General features: G+C 41.6%; 1 protein-coding gene across 4 annotated transcripts in view; it reads left to right on the top strand.

Moving 5' to 3' along the window:
- LOC115340282 (Y+L amino acid transporter 2-like) overlaps positions 1–12,481 on the top strand; it is a 29,493-nt gene extending 17,012 nt beyond the window's left edge. For all 4 annotated transcript variants that reach the window (XM_030011638.2, XM_041122930.1, XM_041122929.1 and 1 more), the window contains 8 exons: positions 773–898; positions 3,617–3,761; positions 4,154–4,277; positions 5,042–5,145; positions 5,457–5,553; positions 6,982–7,131; positions 8,887–9,070; positions 9,811–12,481. In XM_030011638.2, coding sequence (XP_029867498.1) covers positions 773–898; positions 3,617–3,761; positions 4,154–4,277; positions 5,042–5,145; positions 5,457–5,553; positions 6,982–7,131; positions 8,887–9,070; positions 9,811–9,902 — 1,022 coding nt within the window. In that variant the 3' untranslated portion in view covers positions 9,903–12,481. The remainder of the gene's footprint in view (positions 1–772; positions 899–3,616; positions 3,762–4,153; positions 4,278–5,041; positions 5,146–5,456; positions 5,554–6,981; positions 7,132–8,886; positions 9,071–9,810) is intronic.
- The last annotated feature ends 12,285 nt before the right edge of the window (positions 12,482–24,766 follow it).

The following is a 24,766-nucleotide window of genomic DNA, read 5'->3' as shown; positions in this document are numbered from 1 at the left end:
GGCATGTGGCTCAGCCCCTGGCTGGACCTGCTGCCAGCCAAACAGCAGCACTCATCACAGCACTTTATCCTCTCACTGGGGTTTAACTTCTGCAACAAAACTGAATACAAAGAATATGGCAGAAGGAGGAAAGGAGAACAAGTTGATCCCACCCACCCTCTGCAACCAACTACTTTGCTATTTCTATTAGATTCTGACAAAATTGAGACTTGAGAGAACTCTGTAAGTAAGTACTTCTGTAATCTTCAGACTCAGGGTCAAAGTGTGAATGACACAGCTTCTAAGCCATGGGCACACAGTAGCAGTGTGCTGGCCTGGCTTAGTTCAGGATCTTGTCCACAGCATCCAAACTTTTTGGTGCAGGAGCTGTCCTTACTCTGTACGCAGACTAGAGCTCAAATCAGCATGGAGAACTTCAGGAAAAACTTCAGTTCAAACAAAGGATATAAAGAAATCTCACCTTTTGCATGTGAGCAACTCTGTTGACTTTAATGAAATTTAAAGAGTACTTAAAAGGAGCAGGAGTTAGTCCTAAAATTCAAAAGCTGATGTCTTTTGTCATGAAAACAGTATCCTTCAGAAAACAATTGTGTAAATTTTAAACCAAATATTTTATTCATTTTAATAAATCTAGGTGGTCCTGAAATGGTGAAATTTGATTCTGTTTTATTCCTTGAAAGATGGGTGGTATCTGGAAGGATGGATTTGAAATATGCTTTAAGTGATGTAAAACATACAGTGCTCCTTTCATGCAGATTCTTTTTCTCTGCAGGTTCCTTAACATTTATTAATTGTGTTAACGTGAAGTGGGGAACCCGTGTACAAGATGTTTTCACATATGCAAAACTTATGGCTCTTATCTTGGTGATATCTGTTGGCCTTTACAAAATTGGTAAAGGTAAGAATAATTTTCATTTACCTAAATTCTTAAAAATGAACCATATATGAGTTTCAAAATCTGTGCAGGAAGATCAGACTGCTTAACGCTTACATATGAAGTGTTGTTTATTCTGGAAAAAACTGTCTGCCACAGGAAGATCAGAGGAACTTTATGGCTTGTTAAGCAATGGGGGTTTAATTATTCTTCTGTCCTTAGTGTGGCAAACCAACACACGCCAAGTTCTTCATTGCTTGGGCTGAAGAGCAAATAGCAGCTGAATTAACATCAGTTTAGTGCTAACTAGTTTAAAGTCAGCCTTGTTTCTCTGACTCATGCTTGTTAAAGGCTAGTGTTGCTACTTGTCCTATGACAGGACAGCACAGCAGAAGTTGCTGGATGCGTCCTTTGCATCACTTCTCACCCCCGGCTTTCCCTGCCCTGCCCATGGCAGAGAGCCACCGGAGTGCCCTGCAACGGGAGAGGATCAGGGAGGAAGGAACTTGTCCTTTCCTTCATTGGTAAGAGGGCCCCTAGAAACAAGGGAGAAAGCTGTAATAGTGCAGTCCTGTGATTCACTCTGGTATTGTAAGACATCACAGGACAGATGAGACACCTCGTATCATCAATAGCTGAACTGAACTGAATACACTGAAAGGATGGAGACTAGTTTATTCCAGTGCTACCTCTGATCTTTGCATATGACAATAGATTTGATTTTATTAATTTGGCCCTCTGGTACAGTAAAGTCTCTTCCAAATCTAGCTCTGTTGTTTAGTTACTAAGGTTTCTCCATTTTCCTTTCCCACGAAATTCTTAAATAGCCATTGTATCCTTATTCAGTTGAGATAAAGATGTTTTCCCCTCTTCAGTTTAGGAATTGTCTTTTTCTCTTGCTGAAACTGTCTTATAAAACCTAACAAGCATGCTTGCTTTTCCATGTTTGCTGGCCTTCTCCTTTCCCTAGCTGCAGTTGCATCACCTGCTACGCTGCAAAGCTACATCAGACTTTAAGAGAGCTTTTTTGTTTAGCCATTGTCCGTGCATGTCAGTTGTCACTGGTTTGTTCAAGTCTAAAGAAACCTGAACAAATGAACCCAGTCCTAAAGGCAGGAACATGAAGATGCAGAGGAAAAGCATTGCTTAAGGGCCACAGTTAAGTGAAGGAGTAGTTTCCCTCACAAAGCTGCTGCAGTTTTACAAAGGTGTAAGCCTGTGATGTCACCCCTATAGCAGCTTTGCCCTGTCCCCACAGTCACAAATTTACCCGTGCTTTTGAATGTCCTCCTTCAAAACTCCCAGCCCACTCACTGGCGTGCAGCTGCCACCATGCAGTTTGGCCCAGGGGCCGTTGCCTCTGCTCCTGCATCCATATAGCCCACATCAGTTCCTTTGCATTGCTCCATGGGGTGAGGGAGGGTAAAGGTGGAGAGTAAACATTACTGTGAGGAACACAAACCGCTGAGGGCTTTTACTGGTAGTAAAGGTCTCGTCTACTTTGTTTAAGCAGAACCGAGCACTTAAATACAGAAAGGACTGGGAGGAGGAATGTTGTAGACTTCTGGAGGAAGCTGTGATCAGGTCAATGCACTCTTTTCAACTCAGCAGCTGTTTTAACTAAAAGGACAGTTATGAAGTTTTAGCCCTGCCGTATTCCTTCTGATGTGCTCAGATATGCCTCTTGTTTTAAAACACTGTGAATGTATCTGATTTTGAGTATGAGCTGTCTTTATTAAAAAAAGCTTTTCTTGGTCCTTTTGGATTTTTCTTTTTTTTTTTTCCAGCCATTTTCTTCCCCAAAATGTGTGTACATCTCATAGCTTCACTTTCCTCGGTTCAAACAGTCTCCTGGTAGTTACTGCTCTTCAAAGACTGAATTGCTTTTGTGGTATCTATAAACTCCTTAGTTTAACCACAGGGTGAAATTGTTTCACTTTACAACAAAGACCTTACTTTCTTCCCTATTAGAGGTTTCAGCATGTTTCTGTCTTCCTTAATACTTAACCCACTTCCATTTATATTAGATAGTTTACTTTCCTTCTGCAAAGTCAGTAAGGCCTTTCTTCCCCTTTCCAGAATCACAGTGAAGGCTCACGCAGTTTCGTTAACATTTCTCCTATTTTGCAGCATTCTGCAGGTTGTAATCTCAACCAATTGAGATAAACTAGAGGAGAGTTTTGAAAGGAAAGATTTTTTAAGTCTCCTCTCTTAATTTTGGGGAACACCTTTGTGGGGCAGAGCATCCCACTGAGAACCATGCCTCCAGGAGTTCCTCCTCCAGTGGCCACTAATTCGTCTGGTGAAAACAAAAGCACAGATATAAGGAAGAAATATGAGACAGATTCAGGAACTGAATCTGGGTTTCCCAAGTGCCTCTGCCTGGCTGACAGGGCGTAGCATGACCTCAGTATGGCTCCCTCCTTCTGTAGGCTAGACAGTGACGCCAGGAGACAAGGACGCCGTGAATTCTGGTAGAACCACACAAGTCACATCCAAATACCAAACATGGGAAAATGTCTTCTGTTGTCTCCCTGTACAAGTGTAGCTGTCTGAACGTCTGACTGAAACTTTCCCATTTGTCAAGTGAAAATATAAGCTGTGCACTTTTAGAAACAGTAATGAAACCTGGATGCAGTGGAGTTTTATCGCCTTTTGGTTAGCTGAGACTTTCAGTGTAGTGTCCTTCTACGTTGTAATCCTTGAAACATAACAGGCAATTGGTCCCTGTGGTTTGTACAGGAGAAACGGAAAACCTGAGAGCTCCATTTGAGGGCTCAGCCACAAACCCAGGGATGATTGCGCTGGCTCTCTATTCTGCCCTCTTCTCCTACTCGGGATGGGACACACTCAACTATGTCACCGAGGAAATGCAGAATCCTGAGAGGTAAACACGTTCTTTGCCTTTGAATGGCTGAAGCATCCTGGTAAGACAGGTGATGGCAGGACAAGCCACTCTGTATTTGTTTCTGACTGGAAATTAGTCAAATTGCTCTTAAATTGCTTCATATAAAAGACAGTATATAAAATTTACAGGTATAAATGTACATTTTTTTTCTCTAAAACTTGTGACAGACCCACAAGCAGTCAACTAAGCTGCTTATGGAAGAGTTCCACCCATGGCTGCACGTTATTTTGTAACCCCATGATTACAAAATGATGGATTACAAAAAGTGGTGGAGGTATCCATTCACAAATGTTTGAATTTGGGAACAATCTTCTCTTTAAATATTCCTTATTTAAAGAACATGAAATAATTTTGCCATTTTCCTTTTACAGGAATCTACCTCTTTCTATTGCAATTTCAATGCCTATTGTGACTATTATTTACTTGTTGACTAATATCGCATACTATGTAGTGTTGGACATGTCAGCTATCCTCACAAGTGATGCAGTGGCTGTGGTAAGTTGTATAAAATAATCAGAACACAAGTTACTGTATGGATGACACTGCAGAAGAATCTCAGGTAGCATACTTCTTGGCAAAACAATTCAAATATTTCCATGCTGAACGTTGTTGCTTTGTTTTAAACTTTGTTTTCATGTAAGAGCACCAGTATATTAGAAGGTGCATATAAAGAACCTATCCAATAAATCTGCTCTTGTAAAATCCTCTTATATACTCTGTAAATCCTGCTCCTAACAGTACTTCATTGTAGAAGATGCTTTTGTCAGGGCCAGACAGAGAAAGAGCTATGGGGATTCTGGGTGGTTTAAGAACCAGGGTTTTTTGCTATCATTCTAATGTACAGTGTGTGATGTTTAATGCTTCAGGATCACAGCAAAATTTTCAACACGAAAATGTGCAGTGAAATGCTTTTTAAATCCTTATCAATATTTTATACAAAAGTACAATTATAACTCATGGATTACTAATGTCAGAATTTGTCAGAATACACTGAAGTCAATACATCTTCTATTATCTCATTGACTTGGTCTAGGCTTAGAAATTTTTTTTTTAAATTCTTTTTTTTAATGTATCTCCATTTTTATTTTGATACTGATCAGTTTTTCCAAATTCTAATTTCCCAAATTGTTATCGGGTGTCATAAGAAAGCATGGGCTATGGCAATATATTTGGTCTGGTGTGTTTTCATGAGAGTTTCTCAGGATTGTCCATATGCTTAAGGTAACGGGCATCACTATTATTTTCTTTTTCTGTTACAGACATTTGGCGGTGAAACCCTTAGTTACGCTAAGTGGATAATTCCTATAGCAGTGGCCATGTCTTGCTATAGTGGCTTAAACTCATCAATAATTGCAGCGTCTAGGTATGAAATATAAGATTTATTTTAAATAACTGAGAAGGAATTATTTATTATTAATCTGCATTCTTTACTACTGCATTGTAAAAGTGACACAGTTAATTGTTGCCATGTCCAGTTGTGCATTTATGGTGGAAGGATTGTTATGATCTGACATGTCTTCTCAAGATCAGCACCAATTGATAAACTAAAGCCACTTGAGAAGACAGCAGGATTTACAACACACTAATAAAAGAATTAATGCTGCCTTTGTCAGAAAGCAAGAAGCTATTCCTTGGCTCACTGTCTGGTTGAGTTTTCTTATTCTTTTTTTTTAGGCTTTTTTACGTTGGAGCCAGGGAAGGACACCTCCCTGACAGTCTGAGCTTGATTCATATAAAGTGCTTCACACCAGTCCCTGCTCTCCTCTTCAATGTAAGTGACAGCTTGGCCCCATGCCTGGCGGGGGGGACAGCCAGGGGTTCGGACCTGGGGAGTATAACACCTCGCCTCTGCCTGGTGTTTCCCCCGGGCTCCTCCTGCGCTGGAGACATCTTCCTCAAATGCTCACAATTTCTAAAACTCATTAAGGGTGGTTACGTTATTTTGTCTGGTGGGGTTTTTTTCAGGGGAAAGAGAATGGCTTGATTCACATTCATATGCTCTCTGAACAAGATTAGTGAGGAGTAAGTGCAATAGCATTACTTAGAAAACAGAGAATGGCTAAATATGTAACAGTATAGACAAGAGTTGTTTAAGTCTTTACGTGAGTTTTCAGAGTGTCACTGGAGAAGAATATGGCAGGAATATTTCTCAGACCCTGCCAGAGGCAGATTTTCTAGGACTCTAGTTATAACAGGAGTGACAAAGCACTTAAAATTAAATTCCTACCGTTGGATGCCTACAGCCATATTGAGTTTTTCTCTTGCTGTCACTATACAAATGAATCTTGTGATACAAAGTCGAGGAACCATAAGGTATAGAATTAGTGCAAATGATCTTAATAAATAATCCATAAATCTAACAGATTAAAATAAGGGGAAGGATATGCACAGAGAAGGTAGAATCATTCAAAGGCATTTCACTGCTGTTTATTTGAATGTGTATTTTATTTGGTGTCTTCCATTGCCCTGTGTTACATATGGTTTATAAATGGATTATTATACCAGTCCTGTTTGACATCAAATGATTTACTACAATTTTTAATCTCATTATGAATACTCTTCTTAGAGGGATTCTTTTTGCGCCAGTAAGATGAGCTATGTTCCCTTAATACACCACCATTCATGTTTTTCACAGTGGAATTTCATTCTGCTCATCTGTTAAGACAGACATTAAATTCCTGGTATTTTAGGTCTTTCCATGCAGGCAGTATAGCATACCTGCATACCACAGAATTTACTCTAATGGTCTCAGTGTATGAGTGGACTGTGAGAGCCTCCAACAATGAAACTAAATTAAAAGTTTGCTTTCAAGCTGAAGCCAGCCAGAACAGCAGAGTGAGCCGCTGCCTACAGAAAGCTTCTTAGCAGCCTTCTCCATAGTGCAGCAGCATCTGGGGCTCCTCATCTGGTCATCTTAGGAGGGTTTCCTCCTCGTGCTGAAACATAACTTCTCAAACCCGACACCTCTTCAGCCAAATGCGGCGGTCTCATTGCTGTGTTTAAGGAAGAGATACCAGCATGTTTCACATGGCATATTTGCAGATTTCTCAGAGTTTTAAGTACATCCTTCTTGCAAAGGCCCGATCTTGTAAGTCCAGACAAATATGTTGGAAACAGGCTGTTTTATAACTTTACTACCTCTTTATTTTATAAGACCTTTATTTTCACATTAAAAAGTCTTTGTTTTTATTACCTCTAGGGCTTAATGACTTTGCTTTATCTCCTTGTGGAAGATGTTTTCCTCCTCATTAATTACTACTGCTTCAACTACTGGCTCTTTGTGGGTCTGTCTATTGCAGGACTAATATATTTGAGATATACTCAGCCACGTAGACCACGGCCTATCAAAGTAAGTAAACAAGAGAGGAAACAAGCCCTAAAAGCCAGCTAGTGCATGTGTTTATGTGATCCTTAATACCACACCCATAACATTGCCAGTTATGTTATAGACTACTTATCAGCCATAGAAATCCTTTCAACATACAAGCTAAGAAATGGAGCAGCAACACCCATTTGAGTTGCCACAAGAACATCTGTTCTGGTACTTTTGCTGTGAGGTTGAAATTATATTTACCATTTTGTTTTTCCTTTCATTCAACTTTATAACTATACTTATTTCAGAATAAAAAAGGAATAAATAAATGCCTGGGGTCCTTAGCCCATCCTGGAACAACCCCCATTTGTATTGTTCAGAGCGGATCTCAGTAGAGCTCATGCAGAAGTTCAAAAGCTTGAATAATCAGATATATTTTGATTGTTCCCTCCCACTGCATAGTGGTCATAGACAGTAAAATGCAAGTTTAATGACAGACTGTAGAAAAGCTTCTAGCTATCAGTTAGGAGAGGGAGACTGCACAGAAACAAAACTTGCCTAAAAATTGTTTCTAGTTTTAATCCAGTGATTGCCCAGGAAACGCACAGCTTCCCACAGGCACACAAAACCACACGCTGGCTCCCATTTCACTGTGCTCTGTTGGCTCCATGACCTGCATTTTGACTCTGCAGTGATGCAGTAAAAATTATGAGAAATCCAAATTAACACCCAATCTAAACATTTCTTCCTCATCACTCTCTCTTCCTAACCTCCTGCACAATTTTTACCAACACTTTTTTTTCCATTTAACTGTAACATTCTGATTATAAAAAACACACGGTTCAAACAAAACCATAAAATATCCTAAGCACCTACTGATAGAAAACTTTCCAGTCTTCCAGAGTGGACCAAATTTTCCTGAAGAATGTTCACACTTCATTTCCAAAATCTGCCCCCAAATATGTGGAAGATAAAGACTAAATCTTGCCTTATTGGCAGTTTTGCTACTGACTCTACTAAAGTAAGGATTACAGTCAGATTATAGATGACTGTTTAATTCCTATCAGCATTTGCCAGCTTAGTCAATGTCACAACTCCACATACACTTTTTCCTTTTCTGAAATGTAGCAGTTGGTTTCCATTAACTTACATTTTTAACCTTTATAAGGAAAAAGAAATATTTATACCAGTAAACTCTCAGGATTTTCAGCTAGTATTCAAATGTCAACTCCTGGACTGTTGAGAAGGCTCATCACTACAGCCAGTGAAAAATATTATAGTGAAAAATAAATCCATAAAGAGGTTATTGCAACTTTCTTTATTTGTGGTATGATATTTGTTAACTGCCCAGGCACTTAGTTCTGTAGCATCAACATGGTAATTGAAAGTCTAGGTGAGTTAGTTCCCAATCAAAATTACGATTAAAAATTTGCACTTGAAGTTAGAGGGGAAACTACCTGTTACTGTTCAGTTTTAAAGCACTGCTTTCAAAGATTGATTTCTTACTAATTGGAAAAGAATTGACCTTGTGCAGGCCTGAAAACAACAAAATGGTCAGATACTCAGATATGTACCAAATAAGAGGTTCTCAGCAGCATACACAGAAGCTAGAAAATTGTACTGACTGTAGGCAGTCAAAAGATTCAGTTCATAGTAGTCATATAGTCAATAGCTGTATTTTTGTTATTGACATGTCTAACTTTAATCTGCAAAGCCTGACATTTTTACAATAGAGTATTTACTGCATGTTTTAATAAATGTTGGATTTTTTTTTTTTTTTTTCCTCCATAGCTTAACCTCTTCTTCCCTATAGTATACTGTTTATGTTCCCTTTTCCTGGTCATAGTTCCTCTCTACAGCGACACAATCAATTCCCTTATTGGCATTGGTATTGCCCTCTCAGGCATTCCTGCGTATTATTTGGGAATCTATCTGCCATTTGATAAACGACCTAAATGTCTACAGTGGCTCTCTGGTAAGCAACATCATCTTCTCCTAGTCAGTGTGCCAAAATCTTGAATGCTTGGTCAGAAGAAAGAAAGAGTAATTTTTCCCAGAATACTTTTTCTTTATGAAGTTTTGCTATGCTTTTATATATGGCATGTCTGAGATCATTTGCTTCGCCACATGGTCCTGAAAACAAAACTATGCATACCTGTACAAAACAGTCTAATATGTGGATATAATATGGTCATCTAATATTTGTCGTGTTAGGCCATTTCAATACATCGGCTCAGTAAAAGCCGCGTAGGATTGTGAAGACTAAATGTATGCAGTTTGATACCCTGGAAGGCAGAAATACCAGGACACCATTACTTCACTTTATGTCAAAGGAATGGAACATCTGAGTCAGAGGAGTCCGTGCATTTCTGTAAATTATGAAATAATGAATTATTGGCCTGAAAGGTGGTTTCCACTCCTCAAATTCAGGCAATCTTGAAAAGCAAAACTTTAATATTTTTATTCAGTTTGAACTCAGCTATCTATCTGACAATTCAAAGAAAATGTTGATGAAAGTCTGATTAAACAAGACTTTCTGTTAAATTATTAAGCTCCTTTTGCCTTTAGCGATTCATAACATGTGCTTAATCCAATTGATTAAGGTGTTTTAAGATTTTCCTAATATCTGTGTAGTGCTTTCAAATCCTCAAAATCTGTATATTTGCCTAAGATATCTTATAACTTTGTCTCACACATTTTTGCTATGTATTACAGCTACAACAACAAAATATGTTCAGATGCTCTTCTACTGTGCTCTGTCCGACCTGGACATAGACATGGAACCTACAGCAGCTAAGAGTAAATAGCGTTGCCTTGACATTGAGAGTTGTGCCTTGACATTTCCCGTCTGGAGCAATTTTTATCATCTGAAGTTCTCCTCATGAGTTCAGTTATACTAAAGCACTAACCACTGTACTATGCATCATTTTGATGTCTGTTAACTTGTGCTTGTTTTATAAACCACTCTGTTTTACAGGATTTTTTAAAAAAATTCTGTTTGTTAATAGTGAGTTATCATGTAACACTTTGAAACTATAAAGCACTGTATGAACAAACATTTATTAGTAGATAAGTGCTAAAAATTAGATCAATTGCAAAATCATAATAAAAAGTATTAGGTCTAGTCAAAATCCTACCAAATAAATTGATAAATATAACAAAAGATAAACCAAATATTTGCAAGATTCAAAACCTGAGTTGGGAAGTAGAAGCCACAGTGTACTTCTAAAAATGTAACTAAATTCTTAGCCAAAGTAAAAAATATATAATTCAAACTGGTAAACATGCTTTGAGTCAATGTAGTATTACTGTTAAACTATTCTAATGCATAATTCCTGGCATACATAGTTTACCAAAAGGAGAAACACAAAGTTTTCGGTCATTTAAATTCTGTGAGAAATTCTCATTTGACAATGTCCCACATTCATTACCCTTTTGTGGAAGAGGTATTTTCAATGAATAAATTATATCATTGTAACTGAAGTACTTTTGCTTTCCAGCAGAACAACCTGCTGTGGAGCACTGTAAGGAACTGAGTCATGTTCCAGCTAGCATATATTCAGGGAAAACACTTCGCCTTTTCATACTGTCCATTGCTTGCCTAGAAGTATCAAAGCTGTGACCCCATGAATCACACTAATTTTTTCCACAGTGGAATTTATTTAAGGAATTCACAAGGAGAAATCAAAATCGATGTTTACAAAATCCCTTGAGCCCCTGCCCAACCCTTCAGGCCTCGCCAGTTCCTGCTGGCAAGGTAACCTGCAGGTCTGCTACTGAGCATGCAGAGAGCCTCCAGCACCGCCTGCTGGGTCTTCAAGTCACGTCGGTGCCTATTGCACAATGCCCAGCACAGGCACCTGCACCGGACAAGTGCACCCACCCGTGGGTGCCATGAAAGAAAAGGGCAGTTAAGAACTAGGATCGTTCTCTTGAACATTAAGTTTTTCAGTGTGGCACGCAGGAATGTGCCACTAGTCCTAATTCTTAGTCTCCTGAAATGGAACAGATGATAACTGTCATTAAAAAAAAGCCATCAGCCTTGCAACCTAGACCATAAAAACAGCTGCTCCAGCTCTAATATGCTTTGTTGATATGTAGTACCATTTGTTATCCTTGTTGGCAAGTCGTACTTCCTTTCTGTAATTATATTTGAATATAACATACATTGTTTCTGATTTGAGTTTCATCAGTCCTATTCAATTAACCCCAATTAAGGTAATTTAATCTTATACAAGTCCCTGTAGCTTCTAGCATTATTGTCTTTTATTGATGTCTGCCCAGAGTAAGAGCAATGGAATAGGCAATTATTGCTACTTAAACCTCTCTTTATTCCCTCCCCACATTGTGAAGTCATTTGCAGGATCGTGCCTTCGCGCATCTCCAACACAGTGTTTGCTGACAGGGCTCCTGTGAAACCTTCTATTTGCATTTCAATGCCATCTGCGGTGGCAGTTTCCTTTCAGCGGGGTTTTCTTTTGATATGAAGTATGAACAATAAAAATGCACTAAATTAAGGTAAACAAGAAGATGTTAGAGATGCATGTTTTGCTTTTTGGAAGCCACAGTTTTTGAGCAGTAAAATCACTTAAGTATCACAATCGCAAAACATGAAGAGGAAAGAAGACCTAGGGTGTAGTTTAGTTTGCCCAACTCAGAACATCCCCATGTACTCTACACACACACAACACATGCCTCTGTTACAGTATAGCACCGTTTTGATCCTGCTCTACAATTGTACGGAAATATTGTGGGTTTGCCCTGTCTCTTACAAAGCACTGGTTAACGACAGAGCCGGGGTCCCAGACTGTATCAGGGCACAAAGAGAGTACAAACCCTACAAGGCGTTACCAAAATAAACATGACAGTCTTTGCCTCCACAGAGTTCAAAGTCGTGCTTGGCGCTGAGCTGTGTCATGCCGAGACAGCACTGTACCATCCTCTGAAGTTTTTCTTTGCAGGACCAAAGTTCCTAAGTGATTTGAGACACCTGAGGTGACATCTCGGGTGGTAACAGCAGGCACTACAGGTAGTGTAATAAGGGCTACAGACTAAGACCATTTCCATGGAGAATTCCGAGCTGAGAAATTTCTTTGTCTGTTTTTTTGCCAAAATCTGTTTTTGCAGGAATCTGTTAACTTTCCAGGCATGACGAAGCCTTTGTTTTCTTTCTTTCTGGACAGAAGGAAAGTAGTAGTTAGATTCAACGTTATAAATGTGAATAATATTACTGAAATTCTCTATGGACATCGGAATCTCAGAAATGTTAATGTGTTTGTTGATTTTTCACTCCTTACAAATAATGCATGTAAGTTATTGTCAAATATCTAAAGCAAGTCATAGATGCTGAAGTGTTTAAATAAATAAACATTTGATCCTCGGCAAATGCTGTAGTTGTGTGGCTTTGAAGCATAAAAATAGTACTGTGAATGAAATTTGCCCTGCCTGACATCTCACAAGTCAGTTTGCCAGGAGAGCAATGAGACTCTAACTCTTATTTGTGTTCTCTATAACACAACAAAATAAGCATTTATGGAAGGAAAAATTTCTAGTTACTCCAGGTGGGACTCTTTCTCACTGCAATTATGAGCAATTCTTTACCCAAACACTTTCTTGTTCTAAGAGTAAACACATTTTTTTACATTATTCACAGATGCTCCATTATGCAGTCAAACAATAAACATTTTTACTTTTTCAGTGTCTGACAAAGATGTCAGACACTGGCATCCAGGCTAAGTATCTCGTCATTACATAACAAAATATTAGGAGGAGGCTGTTTGACATCTAGTTTGTCAGCTGGCATCTCTGTGGTGGAAGGGAAAGGGGTATGGGTAACACTGGAAGCCTTTGGAAGACGTAGCCCATGGAGGTGCAGGCTGTGCTGCAATGCGTAATGGGAGCCTGGCAGGCTGCAGGGGCAAGAGACCCTGGAGAACAGCCCACATGCAGAGCTGTGGAAGGGTCTTTCAGGGGCAAAAGCTGGGCCAATACAGTACTTGGGAGTTGTACTAGCACTTCTTTAGGAATCAAGGAAATACAGGATTCTTGCTTTTTATGAAGAATCACAGTTCTTTGAATAAAAATGGGAGAATTGGTATCAGATTCCATTTCTGTGTCAACAAAGGAAAACAGAAGTTGGTGTTGACAGAGGAAAGACTATCTATCAATCAGCCACAGAAAGTCTGAAGGTGTCTGGGCTTTGCATGAGCCTGAAGAGCCGTAAGGGCTATTGTGTGCTCCCTGGCTATAAAGGTGAAGAAATGCCTTCACACATTAGGTAGGATGTGTCTACTGAAGTGTGAAACAACCTGAGAGATGCATGACCTGACACCGGCCAGGTCACAGCTCTGTTACAGGATGAAGTGCCTTTGGCGCATGTGTGACTTGAAACTGGAGACACTTCCTAAATATCTTTTCTTGAAATTTACCTTCATTGTGTAACAAGAACTTTAGAAGTAGTATTGCACAATCTTTTAATCTGTAGTACTAGATCTGTCAAGTCCCTGTTCTCTAGCTGATAAGCTACCAGGTTTTGTAAATCTTCCCCTTTTTTTCCTGCAGGATTAATTTTTGACTTATGAGGAGTGGCAGCCAAGCAACTATGTGAAGTGCTATACTTTTGCAAGTGGAAAAAAAGCTCTAAAATTAAAAAAAAAAAAAAAGGCAAATGAGGAAAATAAAATGCAAAGCTAAAAAAGATGCCACACAGTCAGGGGAGAATAACTTCTTTGTCTTGTACGCTAGGACCCTGGATTGTAACCACAAAAAATTAGAAGTACTTATTTAGGAACACACATTTAATGTAATGGATGTCACTGAAAAACATGAAAGATGCATGGGCTACTGAAATGTGTGGTTATTAGCTACCTAGAAAGGTCAGTATTAGAGTCAAAGGAAGGGACTGGAATTTGGTTTACCTGATGTCCTAGTTTCAGCTGGGATAGAGTTAACTGTCTTCCTAGTAGCTGGTACGGTGCTATGTTTTGAGCTCAGTATGAGAAGAATGTTGATAACACCGATGTTTTCAGTTGCTGCTAGTAGTGTTTAGACTAAAGTCAAGGATTTTTCAGCTTCTCATGCCCAGCCAGCGAGAAAGCTGGAGGGGCACAAGAAGTTGGCACAGGACACAGCCAGGGCACCTGACCCAAACTGACCAACAGGGTATTCCATACCATATGACGTCCCATCTAGTATAGGAACTGGGAAGTGGGGGCGGGGAATCGCCGCTCGGGGACTAGCTGGGTGCCGGTCGGCAGGTGGTGAGCGATTGCACTGTGCATCATTTGTACATTCCAATCCTTTCATTATTGCTGTTGTCATTTTATTAGTGTCATCATTATCATTATTAGTTTCTTCTTTTCTGTTCTATTAAACTGTTCTGTTCTTATCTCAACCTGTGGGTTTTGCTTCTTTTTCCCGATTTTCTCCCCCATCCCACTGGGTGGGGGGGGGAGTGAGTGAGAGGCTGCGTGGTGCTTAGTTGCTGCTGGGGTTAAACCATGACACCTGACCATGGTTTTGAACCAGGAGATGTCAACACTAAGGTAAATCATTGTAAGTCAATCCTCTTCTAACAGGAGGAATAAATGAGAATGAATTGGTTCATGGTACAATTCAATAAAAAACACAGTAGAAATTAGTAGGCATTTAAAGAGCTGGTCACCCAAAACATGGTCTCTGTCAAGTGATGGAACTGAATACACTTCAGCATACAAACAGAACAAAGATTAATTCAGCAATATATCTACATAGTGCTCAGAAACGTTCATTTCACATAGCCAAAAACAAGTGTGAGCCACACCTGCTGGCAGGAGGGCAAAGAGAGTTTAAACTGGAAAAAAACCTGCTTGGGGCTGTTTAAGAACATTCTACCCACATGCAGAGACCAGAAAAAAAGAAAGGAACATGCACTGCTTTAAAACTGTAATAAATCCTTCTTCTTTAGTGAGGAAGTGCAAGGACTCATTAAAAAATAGAAGACAGACAAATTTGATGGTAATGACCATAAGTTCAAGGACAAGCTGCCGAACAAGAGGCCTGACCCATTTAGATGTGCTTCTACAATAGCACAAAAGAAGAATTTCAGAACCTGGTTGCAATGACACAGTATATGCTTGGGTCAAAATATGCTTGTTATGATGATATTACCTTATTTCTGATTAGCCATTGCTCTTGCCCATAGCACGCCATCACATAAGGAAACCTGCAAATTAAATTCACCTTTCTCTTACTATCTTAGGAGTTAGGTCCTGTTTGTCTCAGGGTGTGTGTGGTCATGGAAGAGGAATTTAAAATTTCCAGTGGAGTTACATTTGACTCCACAAGAGGGAGAACTCCTTTGCTTGATGCTCTCAGGAAAGAAAGAGAGCCCCTTGTTTTGAGACCTTCTGCTCAGAGCAGCAGAATCAAAGCCATGTGTATATTCCCACTGACAGCAGAAGTCCTGAGAAGAACAGCCTTCGCTCCAGTGAGGAGTGTCAGCTACATATTCTGAATAATGCTGTGCAACAGCCTACTGCAAATTCAAATAAGGATGAGGTTAAAGTGCCTTTGTGTCTGTAGCAGAAGACAGATTTTTCTCATCCTGGCTGTTTCCTATATATAACAGTATGTATAAATACCTAATTCAAAAGGATGATGGACATCCTTTTCAGAACTTCCACATTAAGCATAAATAAAAAACAAGATAATAATAGCTAATAGATATTTAATTAGCTATTTTATGGAAATTTAAAAAAATGTTCTGTTTGAATGTCTGAGCAGTTCTCTATCCTCATACTTTCCTTTTTTCTTCTTCACCTTTTTCTCAGATAAAATTTGTGAAATCTCCAAGTCCCTCTGCTATTTGGTAGTAAAGAGCTATTTATAAAGACACCCTTTGGAAAACACAGTGCTTAGGTCAAATCAGTTGCCTGTTAACCTCCTGCCAATATAATGTCAGTACATGGGCAGCTATAGCATTTGTTCTATATATATATTTGTTATTTTTCCATATGAGTCTGTTGAATTCACTTCTGCTTTAACTGCCTTCTAGAGTAATGCCCTAGCTCTATCTACTTAGTGGAATAACAAGCCGTCCTTGCCTTTCATCTCAGTTTATGATATCCATCTGCTGCCAGTAATTCTCTTGATACATTAAGGTACTCTGAATTAGCTCCTGCCAGTAATAGCTGCAAGTGAATAATATGCACAGAGCGGGCAAGATCTCTATAAGCAGTTGCCAGCAAAAGGTAGCAGTGGAGAAGGGCATGCAGGTTTCATATTCCTTTCTTCATTTTTCTTATTTTTCTCTCAGGCAGAGCACCTGTATTAGTTGTAGTGCTTGCTACAAATCCAGATGGTAAAGAGATGTATATTGGCCTACTGACCTCCCTCCATAGACCTCAGCTATTCATTCTTCAAAATGTCTTAAGCAGTAGAAGACTTGACAGCATTCCCCCTTTCCATTCATGCCCTCGTTTGTCAGCTGTGCAGAGTTTCTGAGCCCTGTTAGGTTGCTCGCTAGGCTTGGCTAACAGCATGGTGGCACTTACGTGGTTTACGATAGTTTCACCTTACACCCTTGCACGGCACGAGCTTTGCCTCTTCCTTTTTCTGTGGAACACATGTTTAGGCAGGACTGTTTGGACCCACTGCATCTGAGGAGGAGGTTACTGATGCTGAAGCAATTCTGGTTGACCCAAAATGTAACTGCTCACCTACTGATGACTATGGCTGCCAGGAGCACATCAGCCCTGGCTTCAGATATTATATTGGCTCCTACTTAGCAACAGATGCCAGTGAGCATGATTTATTCCTAATATTCACTGTAACTAATAGATCAAATCCCAGATATACTAAATATTGAATTGAGACCTACAAGCCACTAAGGTGTTTCTGCTTTTCTGGGACAGTGCAGATTACCAGACTTCATCTGTGTTTTGGTACAAGAGAAGTGATGTAACTTTCTAAGAGCTTTGAGGCCTTTTGGAGAGTAAGGTTTATTCAGTAATCTATTTAATCTATATAATCCGATTCTTCTTCCAGGTAAGAATTTGGCTGTACAACAAACATTCAGAGACCATTGGACCACTGTCAGGGTCTGACCAGCCTTAGATGTTGCTGTAAACCCCTCTTTTGGGGGTCTCAGGAGCAGCAAAGAATGAGGAGAAGTGAGGAGATAAAAACTCTCTAGAATAAAAAGAATGAAGGTGTTTATTCTGTTCAGCAAACAGCAATTATTTTCTTCCACAATAAAATGCTAAATGAAGAAAATCAACCGAGTACCTTGCACACTCAAGGCATAGGTTTATTTCTCCACAAGACAGGACACTAGAAATCAGGAAAGACTGAACTGCCCAGGAGAGGTTCAGGCAGAAATGTGATTGTGATTTTATCCCCTCTACTCTGTTAGACTGACTTGTCCTCCTACGATTTATCAAGACAAACTAGGTAAACATTCTGTCTTTGAATGCAGGAAAGATTTACTTTTACAAACAGCTTTACAAGTAATCTAGCTGCTGCCTGGGGACTAGTAATGTAGTAAACGACTGCCAAAATTGGTTTAAACTGTGGGAGTGTGGGACAGAGAAAAGTATCCAGGAAACTACTTCTTTTTGCTTCAAGCCATTTCATGAGCTGACTACATGAAGTGTCTGGTTTAGTGAGTAATTATGAGAAGCGTACTACCATATCATTGGATGCAACCTGCAAATAGCAGCATAAAGCTTGCTAAAAGTCATGCTGGCTTTACTGGAACTATTCCAGCCTTCTTCAGCCATGCATACTCTCAGAGTAACACTATTTTAGGATAGGGGTGAACAGTGTTAACTCATTTTCACATATCAATTTGGCAAGACTTGGTCTGACCAATTCACAGTAGATGAAAACTATTACAGTCAATGGAGATGTATAATTAACATTACCTGAGGATATATCCATCTTTCCTTTTTTTATTTTACAAACAAAATGGCCATTTTTCATAAGTCTTTCTGTGTTTATTAACTTACTTTCTAATGGACAGTAATAAAAGGAGAGTAAACAGCCCAGCATCAAAATCCCTGCTAGTTGCCACCCCTTTACATCCTAAGTGATATTACACCTAAATTAAATGAGCATAGCTGGATCCAAAAGAAAGGGGTTCATAAAAAGTATATGAGCACAGCTACACAGTGCAGCATTGAATGACTTTTAGTGGCTCCTCAAACAGCTCATGCTGAACTCTCCAAGAAGGCATTAACAAACTTTCCTGTATGTCTTGGATGCCCTGAGATGTGCATAGGGAGAGCTAGGTGCCTGTGCACCAGGAGCTGCTGTGATTACCAAAAGAGGGGCAAGTAAAGGCCTGCCACATAAAACTATGCAAAGCCACATTTTAAAGGTTACAGGAGCAAACCTATTTATTTTCTATTTTTATGGACAGATTTCCACTTCTAAATGCCAATCTGATTTTATGTATGGTCTAGATATGCCACTGAAAGCTGTGTCATATTTTACTTAACAAAAAAAAGAAACATAATAACTCTGTTTTCAGGGCAGAATGAGGCATGAAGTGAAAAGGGAAGAGAAACAACATAGAGGGGATGCTGGGATTTACCAAAGAGTTTTATGACAGTTTGCTTGGAGACTCTTCAATGTGCCTAGAAATCAAACCCAGTAAGTCAAGTTTTCTGATGGGGGTTTCTCAGAGATATAGTCCACCACAGAAAAACTGTTCCTGGATTTCAGTTATTTTCTTGCTTTCCCTTCTCCTCAAGCCCTTGTCTCTTTATGTTATAGATATTATACTTCCACTGCAAACAACATACAAAAAGGCTGAGGGCACAGCCTTAGGTACTGGCTTCAATTTAATTTTCACCCGTTACAGCATGGGATTCACATTTCTCAAAGGAGAAAGAGGGTCTTTGCTCATGAGCTAGCATGGCTTATTGACAGGGTTTTAAACTAGACTTTGGGGGGGGGGGGGGGGCGGATAATATTAGCCTTGCTTGTGACAAGCTGTGGGATGATACACCAAAGTTAGAGGGACAGGGTGCTAGCAAAGGCCCTCAGCTTGTTGCTCGAGCCGTGCTGGGTACACTGGAGCACACCTGAAGCCTTATAGAGATGAGCCAGGGGCTCCTGAGGTAGTAGGAGCCAACAGAGAAAGACCTGTGAAATATCTCAAAGGAATTAAGGTGTGTTACTCTAAGAAGGTGACACAGCCAACAGCCCAGCTGAAGTGCCTCTACACTAATGCACACAGCATGAGCAACAAACAGGAGAAAGTGGAAGCCACCATGCTGCTAGAAATCTATGACCTAGTTGCCATTACTGAAACTTGGTGGGATGAATCCAATGACTGGAGGATGTTCACAAGAGACAGGCAAGGAAGGAGGGGCAGAGGGGTTTCCCTCTACATCGAGAAATGGATAGAGTGAAGAGCTGTCTCTGAAGAATAGACACGAGCAGGTTGAAAGCTTATGGGTAAGAATTAGAGACCGAGGCAACAAAGGGAACCTTGTGGTTGGTGTCTACTACAGGCCTCCTGATCAATAGGAGCCTATTGGCAAAGCCTTCTTACTCCAGCCATAGGAGGCATCACACTCGCAGGCTCTCGTCCTGCTGGTGGCCTTCAACCGCCCCAACATCTGCTGGAAAAGTAGCACGCCGAGCTGTAGGCAATCCAGGAGACGCCTGGAGTGCATTGAGGATAACTTCTTAAGGCAGGTAATAGACAGCCCTACAAGAGGGAATGCGATACTGGGCCTGATGGTCACCAATGCAAGTGAGCTAACTGGTGATGTCAAGACTGGAGGCAGCCTGGGCTGCAGTGATCATGCACTGGTGGAGCTCACAGTCCTGAGGGGTATGGGTCAGGTGAAGAGTAAAGTCAGGACCCTGAATTTTAGGAAAGCAAAATTCCAGCTGTTCAAGGAGTTAGTCAATAGGGCACCCTGGAAAATGCCCTCAGGGACAAGGGAAGAGAACAGAGCTGGCAGATCTTTAAGGACGCTTTCCATAGAGCGCAAGAGCTCTCGATCCCCACATGTAAGAAATCAGGAAAAGAAGGCAAGAGACCGGCATGGCTGAGTTGAGACCTGCTGGTCAAAGTAAAAGGCAAGAAGGCAATGCACAGGCAGTGGACGCAGGGACAGGTGTCCTGGGAAGAGTATAGGGACGCTGCCCGGTTGTGTAGGGATGGGGTCAGGAAGGCCAAGGCGTGGCTGGAGCTGAACTTGGCAAGGGATGCACAGAATAATAAGAAGGGCTTCCACAGGTATGTCAGCCAGAAAAGGAAGGTCAAAGGAAGTGTACCCCCCGATGAACAAGCCTGGCAAACTGGTAACAACGGATAAGGAGAAGGCTGAGGTACTCAACAACTTTTTTGCCTCAGTCTTCACTGGTAACCTCTCTTCCCACGCCTCTCGACTGGATGGACCACAACACAGGGACTGGAGGAGCAAAGTCCCTCCCACTGTAAGAGAAGATCAGGTTTGTGACCGCCTGAGGAACCTGAACATACATAAGTCTATGGGACCTCACGAGATGCACCCCAGAGTCCTGAGGGAATTGGCTGATGTAGTTGCCAAGCCACTCTCCACGATATCTGAACAGTCGTGGCAGTCAGGTGAAGTCCCTGGTGACTGGAAAAAAGGAAACATTGCACCCATTTTCAAAAAAGGGCCAAAAGGAGGACCCTGGGAACTACCGACCTGTCAGCCTCACCTCTGTGCCTGTGAAGATCATGGAACAGATCCTCCTAGAAGCTGTGCTAAGGCACATGGAGGACAGGGAGGTGATTCGAGACAGCCAGCATGGCTTCTCCAACGGCAAGTCTTGCCTGACCAACCTAGTGGTCTTCTGTGATGGAGTGACTACATCAGTGGACAAGGGAAGAGCTACAGATCTTGTCTATCTGGAATTCTGTAAGGCCTTTGACACGTGCCCCACAACATCCTTCTCTCTAAACTGGAGAGAGATGCATTTGGTGGATGGACTGTTCGGTGGATGAGAAATTGGCTGGATGGTCGCACCCAGAGGATAGTGCTCAACAGCTCAATGTCCGGATGGGGATCAGTGACAAGTGGTGTCCCTCAGGGGTCCGTATTGGGACCAGTACTGTTTAACATCTTCATCAATGACATAGACAGTAGGACCGAGTGCACCCTCAGCAAGTTTGTGGACGACACCAAGCTGTGTGGTGCAGTTGACACGCCTGAGGGATGCGATGCCATCCAGAGGGATGTGGACAAGCTTGAGAAGTGGGTCCGTGTGAACCTCACGAGGTTCCACAAGGCCAAGTGCAAGGTCCTGCACCTTGGTTGGGGAAATCCCGGGTATCAATGCAGGATGGAGGATGAAGGGATTGAGAGCAGCCCTCTGGAGAAGGACTTGGGGGGACTGGTGAATGATAAGCTGGACATGAGCCAGCAATGTGCGCTCGCAGCCCAGAAAGCGAACTGTGTCATGGGCTGCATCAGAAGAAGCGTGGCCAGCAGGTCGAGGGAGGTGATTCTGCCCCTCTGCTCCGGTGAGACTCAACCTGGATTATTGCGTCCAGCTCTGGAACCCTCAGGACAGGAAGGACATGGACCTGTTGGAGCGGGTCCAGAGGAGGGCCACAAAAATGATCAGAGGGATGGAACACGTCTCCTTTGAGGAAAGGCTGAGAGAGTTGGGGTTGTTTAGCCTGGAGAAGAGAAGGGTCCGGGGACACCTTATTGCAGCCTTTCAATACTTAAAGGGGGCCTATAAGAAAGATGGGGACAGACTTTTTAATAGGGCCTGTAGTGATAGGACAAGAGGTAACGGTTTTAAACTAAAAGAGGGTAGATTTAGACTGGATATAAGGAAGACTTTTTTTATGATGAGGGTGGTGAAACACAGGAACAGGTTGCCCAGAGAGGTGGTAGATGCCCCATCCCTCGAAACATTCAAGGTCAGGCTCTGAGCAACCTGATCCAGTTGAAGATGTCCCTGCTCATTGCAGGGGGGTTGGACTAGATGACCTTTAAAGGTCCCTTACAACCCAAACTATGACTCTATGATTCTATGATACACCTACATAGCCTTTCTTGCCTAAGCCCTTTCATGCGCTTAGCCAGTTGTGCATGTAAGGTCTGTGTTTCATTTAAGGCTGAGTTTTCATCCAGCTCAAGCACACTGAAGCCACTGTAGGTGGCTTTGATTTTGGGGGATCTGAGATGTAACCTGTGCAATGACAAGCAATTTATCTACCTCTTTCGAAGTCTCAGCTCTTTAAAATGATGGTAACAGAAGTTCTTCACAGCAAGATTGTTCAAGCAAATACCTTAAAAATAGGATGATGCTTAGGTACTTCAGTAATAAAACTTTAATATGTACATTTTTTAGAGCTGCACAGTGTGTAATATATTAGCCAGACTTCTCTAAACTTTCATGTAATATTAAGGATATAGCTTTGCATTAATATTTCCGGTTGCTGTCAGCTGCGTTATGGAAAGGCTGTGAATTCCCCTTTGTTTCAAAAGGTTTTTAGGATAGTAGAGGTCCTATTTCACACTGCTGAGTGTTTCTAGAAGGAACATGGTGTCTGGGATACCTACAAAGACAGCTGTAATTCAGTACACACGCTTTCAGTACCCACGCTGCCTCTTCTGTTGCTATGGAGGACGTGAAAAGATCTTTCTCAGTACAGAGACTAACATAGCACTTAAAAAAACCTGGTCCTGGACCCAAAGCCTTTCCCATTTTGAGGACATTCTGGCAGCAAGCGCCCAGGCGATGCAGGGCAAGATGCTGGGAGAAGGCTGCTCCTCTGCAGGACAATGCTGTGCTGCCATGGTGGGGCTGGGACCGCGAAGGGGAACCCGGGGCTGGGCACAGGGGCAACATGGGGTGTGGGGGGAACGCGCCCTGCGCTTCCCTCTGCGTCCCCCCATGCCCCGCGTTGCCCCCACACCCACGTGGGCTGCTTCCCCATGCACCGCTGCCCACAGCACTTGGGAGCATCCCCAGCCCCTCGCCTTGCTTTCACTAGACATCAACAAAGTTTCCCTAATTACATTCCTAGCCTATTTCTCAGACAGGGATTTTGTTGGGGGCGGGGAGGGGGTAAACAGCATCAGTTTACACCAGCTGCCATCATTGCAGTCCTACAATTTCTCAGAGCTCTGCGAAAATGCTGGCATTGTCATCTGGTACCTCCCATGCCATAGGTTTTACGTCCTGTTGACATCTGTAGCATTTCTAAAACAACCTACCACTGTATTATTTAAAGTCCGGGTTAGAGAGAGGATGGGGATTGACAGCAGTTCTGTTTGGGAAGATGTATCAGCACAAAGGTGGGGTAAAACAGCCTCCTGAACACAGCACAGGCAATCCATTTCTGCTGATGGTTCAGAGTAAGGCGCTTTTACAAGATCAGGTCCTTAGAAACGGGACCTAGAGCAAAAGTTTGTGACAGTGAGTCACCTTCATGCCTCCAACACCCTGGGCTCAAGCAGCGCTGGTTTTCAGTTGCTTTATGGCTCTATCACATTGCTTTAACAGAATTAACAAGGTTGTAATGCAGGCATGGTCACTAGGAAATAATCTGCTGGGAATGATTTCTCTGTGTGAAGTAGGGCCAGGGTATACATTTCTCACCCCTAAGTGCACTGTAGGGTACTGTCAGAGAAATGCTGTGCTCCAGCTGATCACAGGCACCACAGCAGTCCTGCGGTGCCACAAGCATCTGAGCATAAATGACAACAGCTTGAGGACAGCTGAGGATGATAGCTGGGTAGACCAGGCAGCAGCCATGCTGAGGATCTGAAGGTGGGCACAAGTAGCCTTCTGCACAAATGGGACAGACACTCAGCATCTGACAACCAGCACAGGAATATCCACACTCTGACATCTACTGGGATATAAATGATCATAATTAAGTAACTCGTGCTTTCATAGACTGGAGGCTGATGGTCCTTAAGTGGTGTGAGCTATGTGCTTGTGCTGTTCAGCTCTGAGAGGGTCAGCAGGGCTGGCCAGCGCCTCTGGGGGACAAGGGAGGACAGCAGCACTTCGCTACTGGTATTGCCTTAACAGTGTTCAAAAGTCAGAAATCAGGCTTTCAAGTTAATAAACCTAAAAAAAACCCATGAGATCTAAAATAGCAGTGTTGAATTCTTTTCTGTCAGGCCTTTTAGTTTCTCTGTTTGTACTTTAGTCACATTTCAAACCTTCCTCTTCAATAATGAGGCACAGAAATGGTATTTGCCTGGGTGGGTTTGTTCTTTTATTAGTTACTTTTTGGTTTTAAAAGAAGAGAGTACTACAGAATCAAAAGGTTCAAGTTGGGGTTTAACTAAAAACATGGAACAGTTTAAAGTGAGAAATACAATTAACAGATTTTAACAATCACTTTCATTATGAAAGTCAGAATGGAAGGCAATCAGAGTGCAGCTGTGGTCATCCTGCAGCTTCCAGGTCTGGCTGATGGGCCACTTCTGGCTGCACCTTCTCAGCACTGCCCTTCACCTCCTCATTAAAGTCCTTCCAGACATTGTCACAGGAGTGCAGAGGGCCAACAGTAAATGAGCTGCTGTGACACCAGGGAAGAAATCAGGAATGGGTGTGCAAGAACATCAATCTTTCTGCGACACCCACACTAGCAGAAAACACACAAATATTTAAGAAAGCCATATACCTGTTTTTTTCCTGTCTCTCTTCATATACCAACAGTTTACTCCTT

Source organism: Aquila chrysaetos, chromosome 4, assembly GCF_900496995.4.
Source record: "Aquila chrysaetos chrysaetos chromosome 4, bAquChr1.4, whole genome shotgun sequence".
In the NCBI taxonomy this organism is placed as follows: Eukaryota; Metazoa; Chordata; class Aves; order Accipitriformes; family Accipitridae; genus Aquila; species Aquila chrysaetos.
This window is presented reverse-complemented; position numbering and strand designations above follow the sequence as displayed.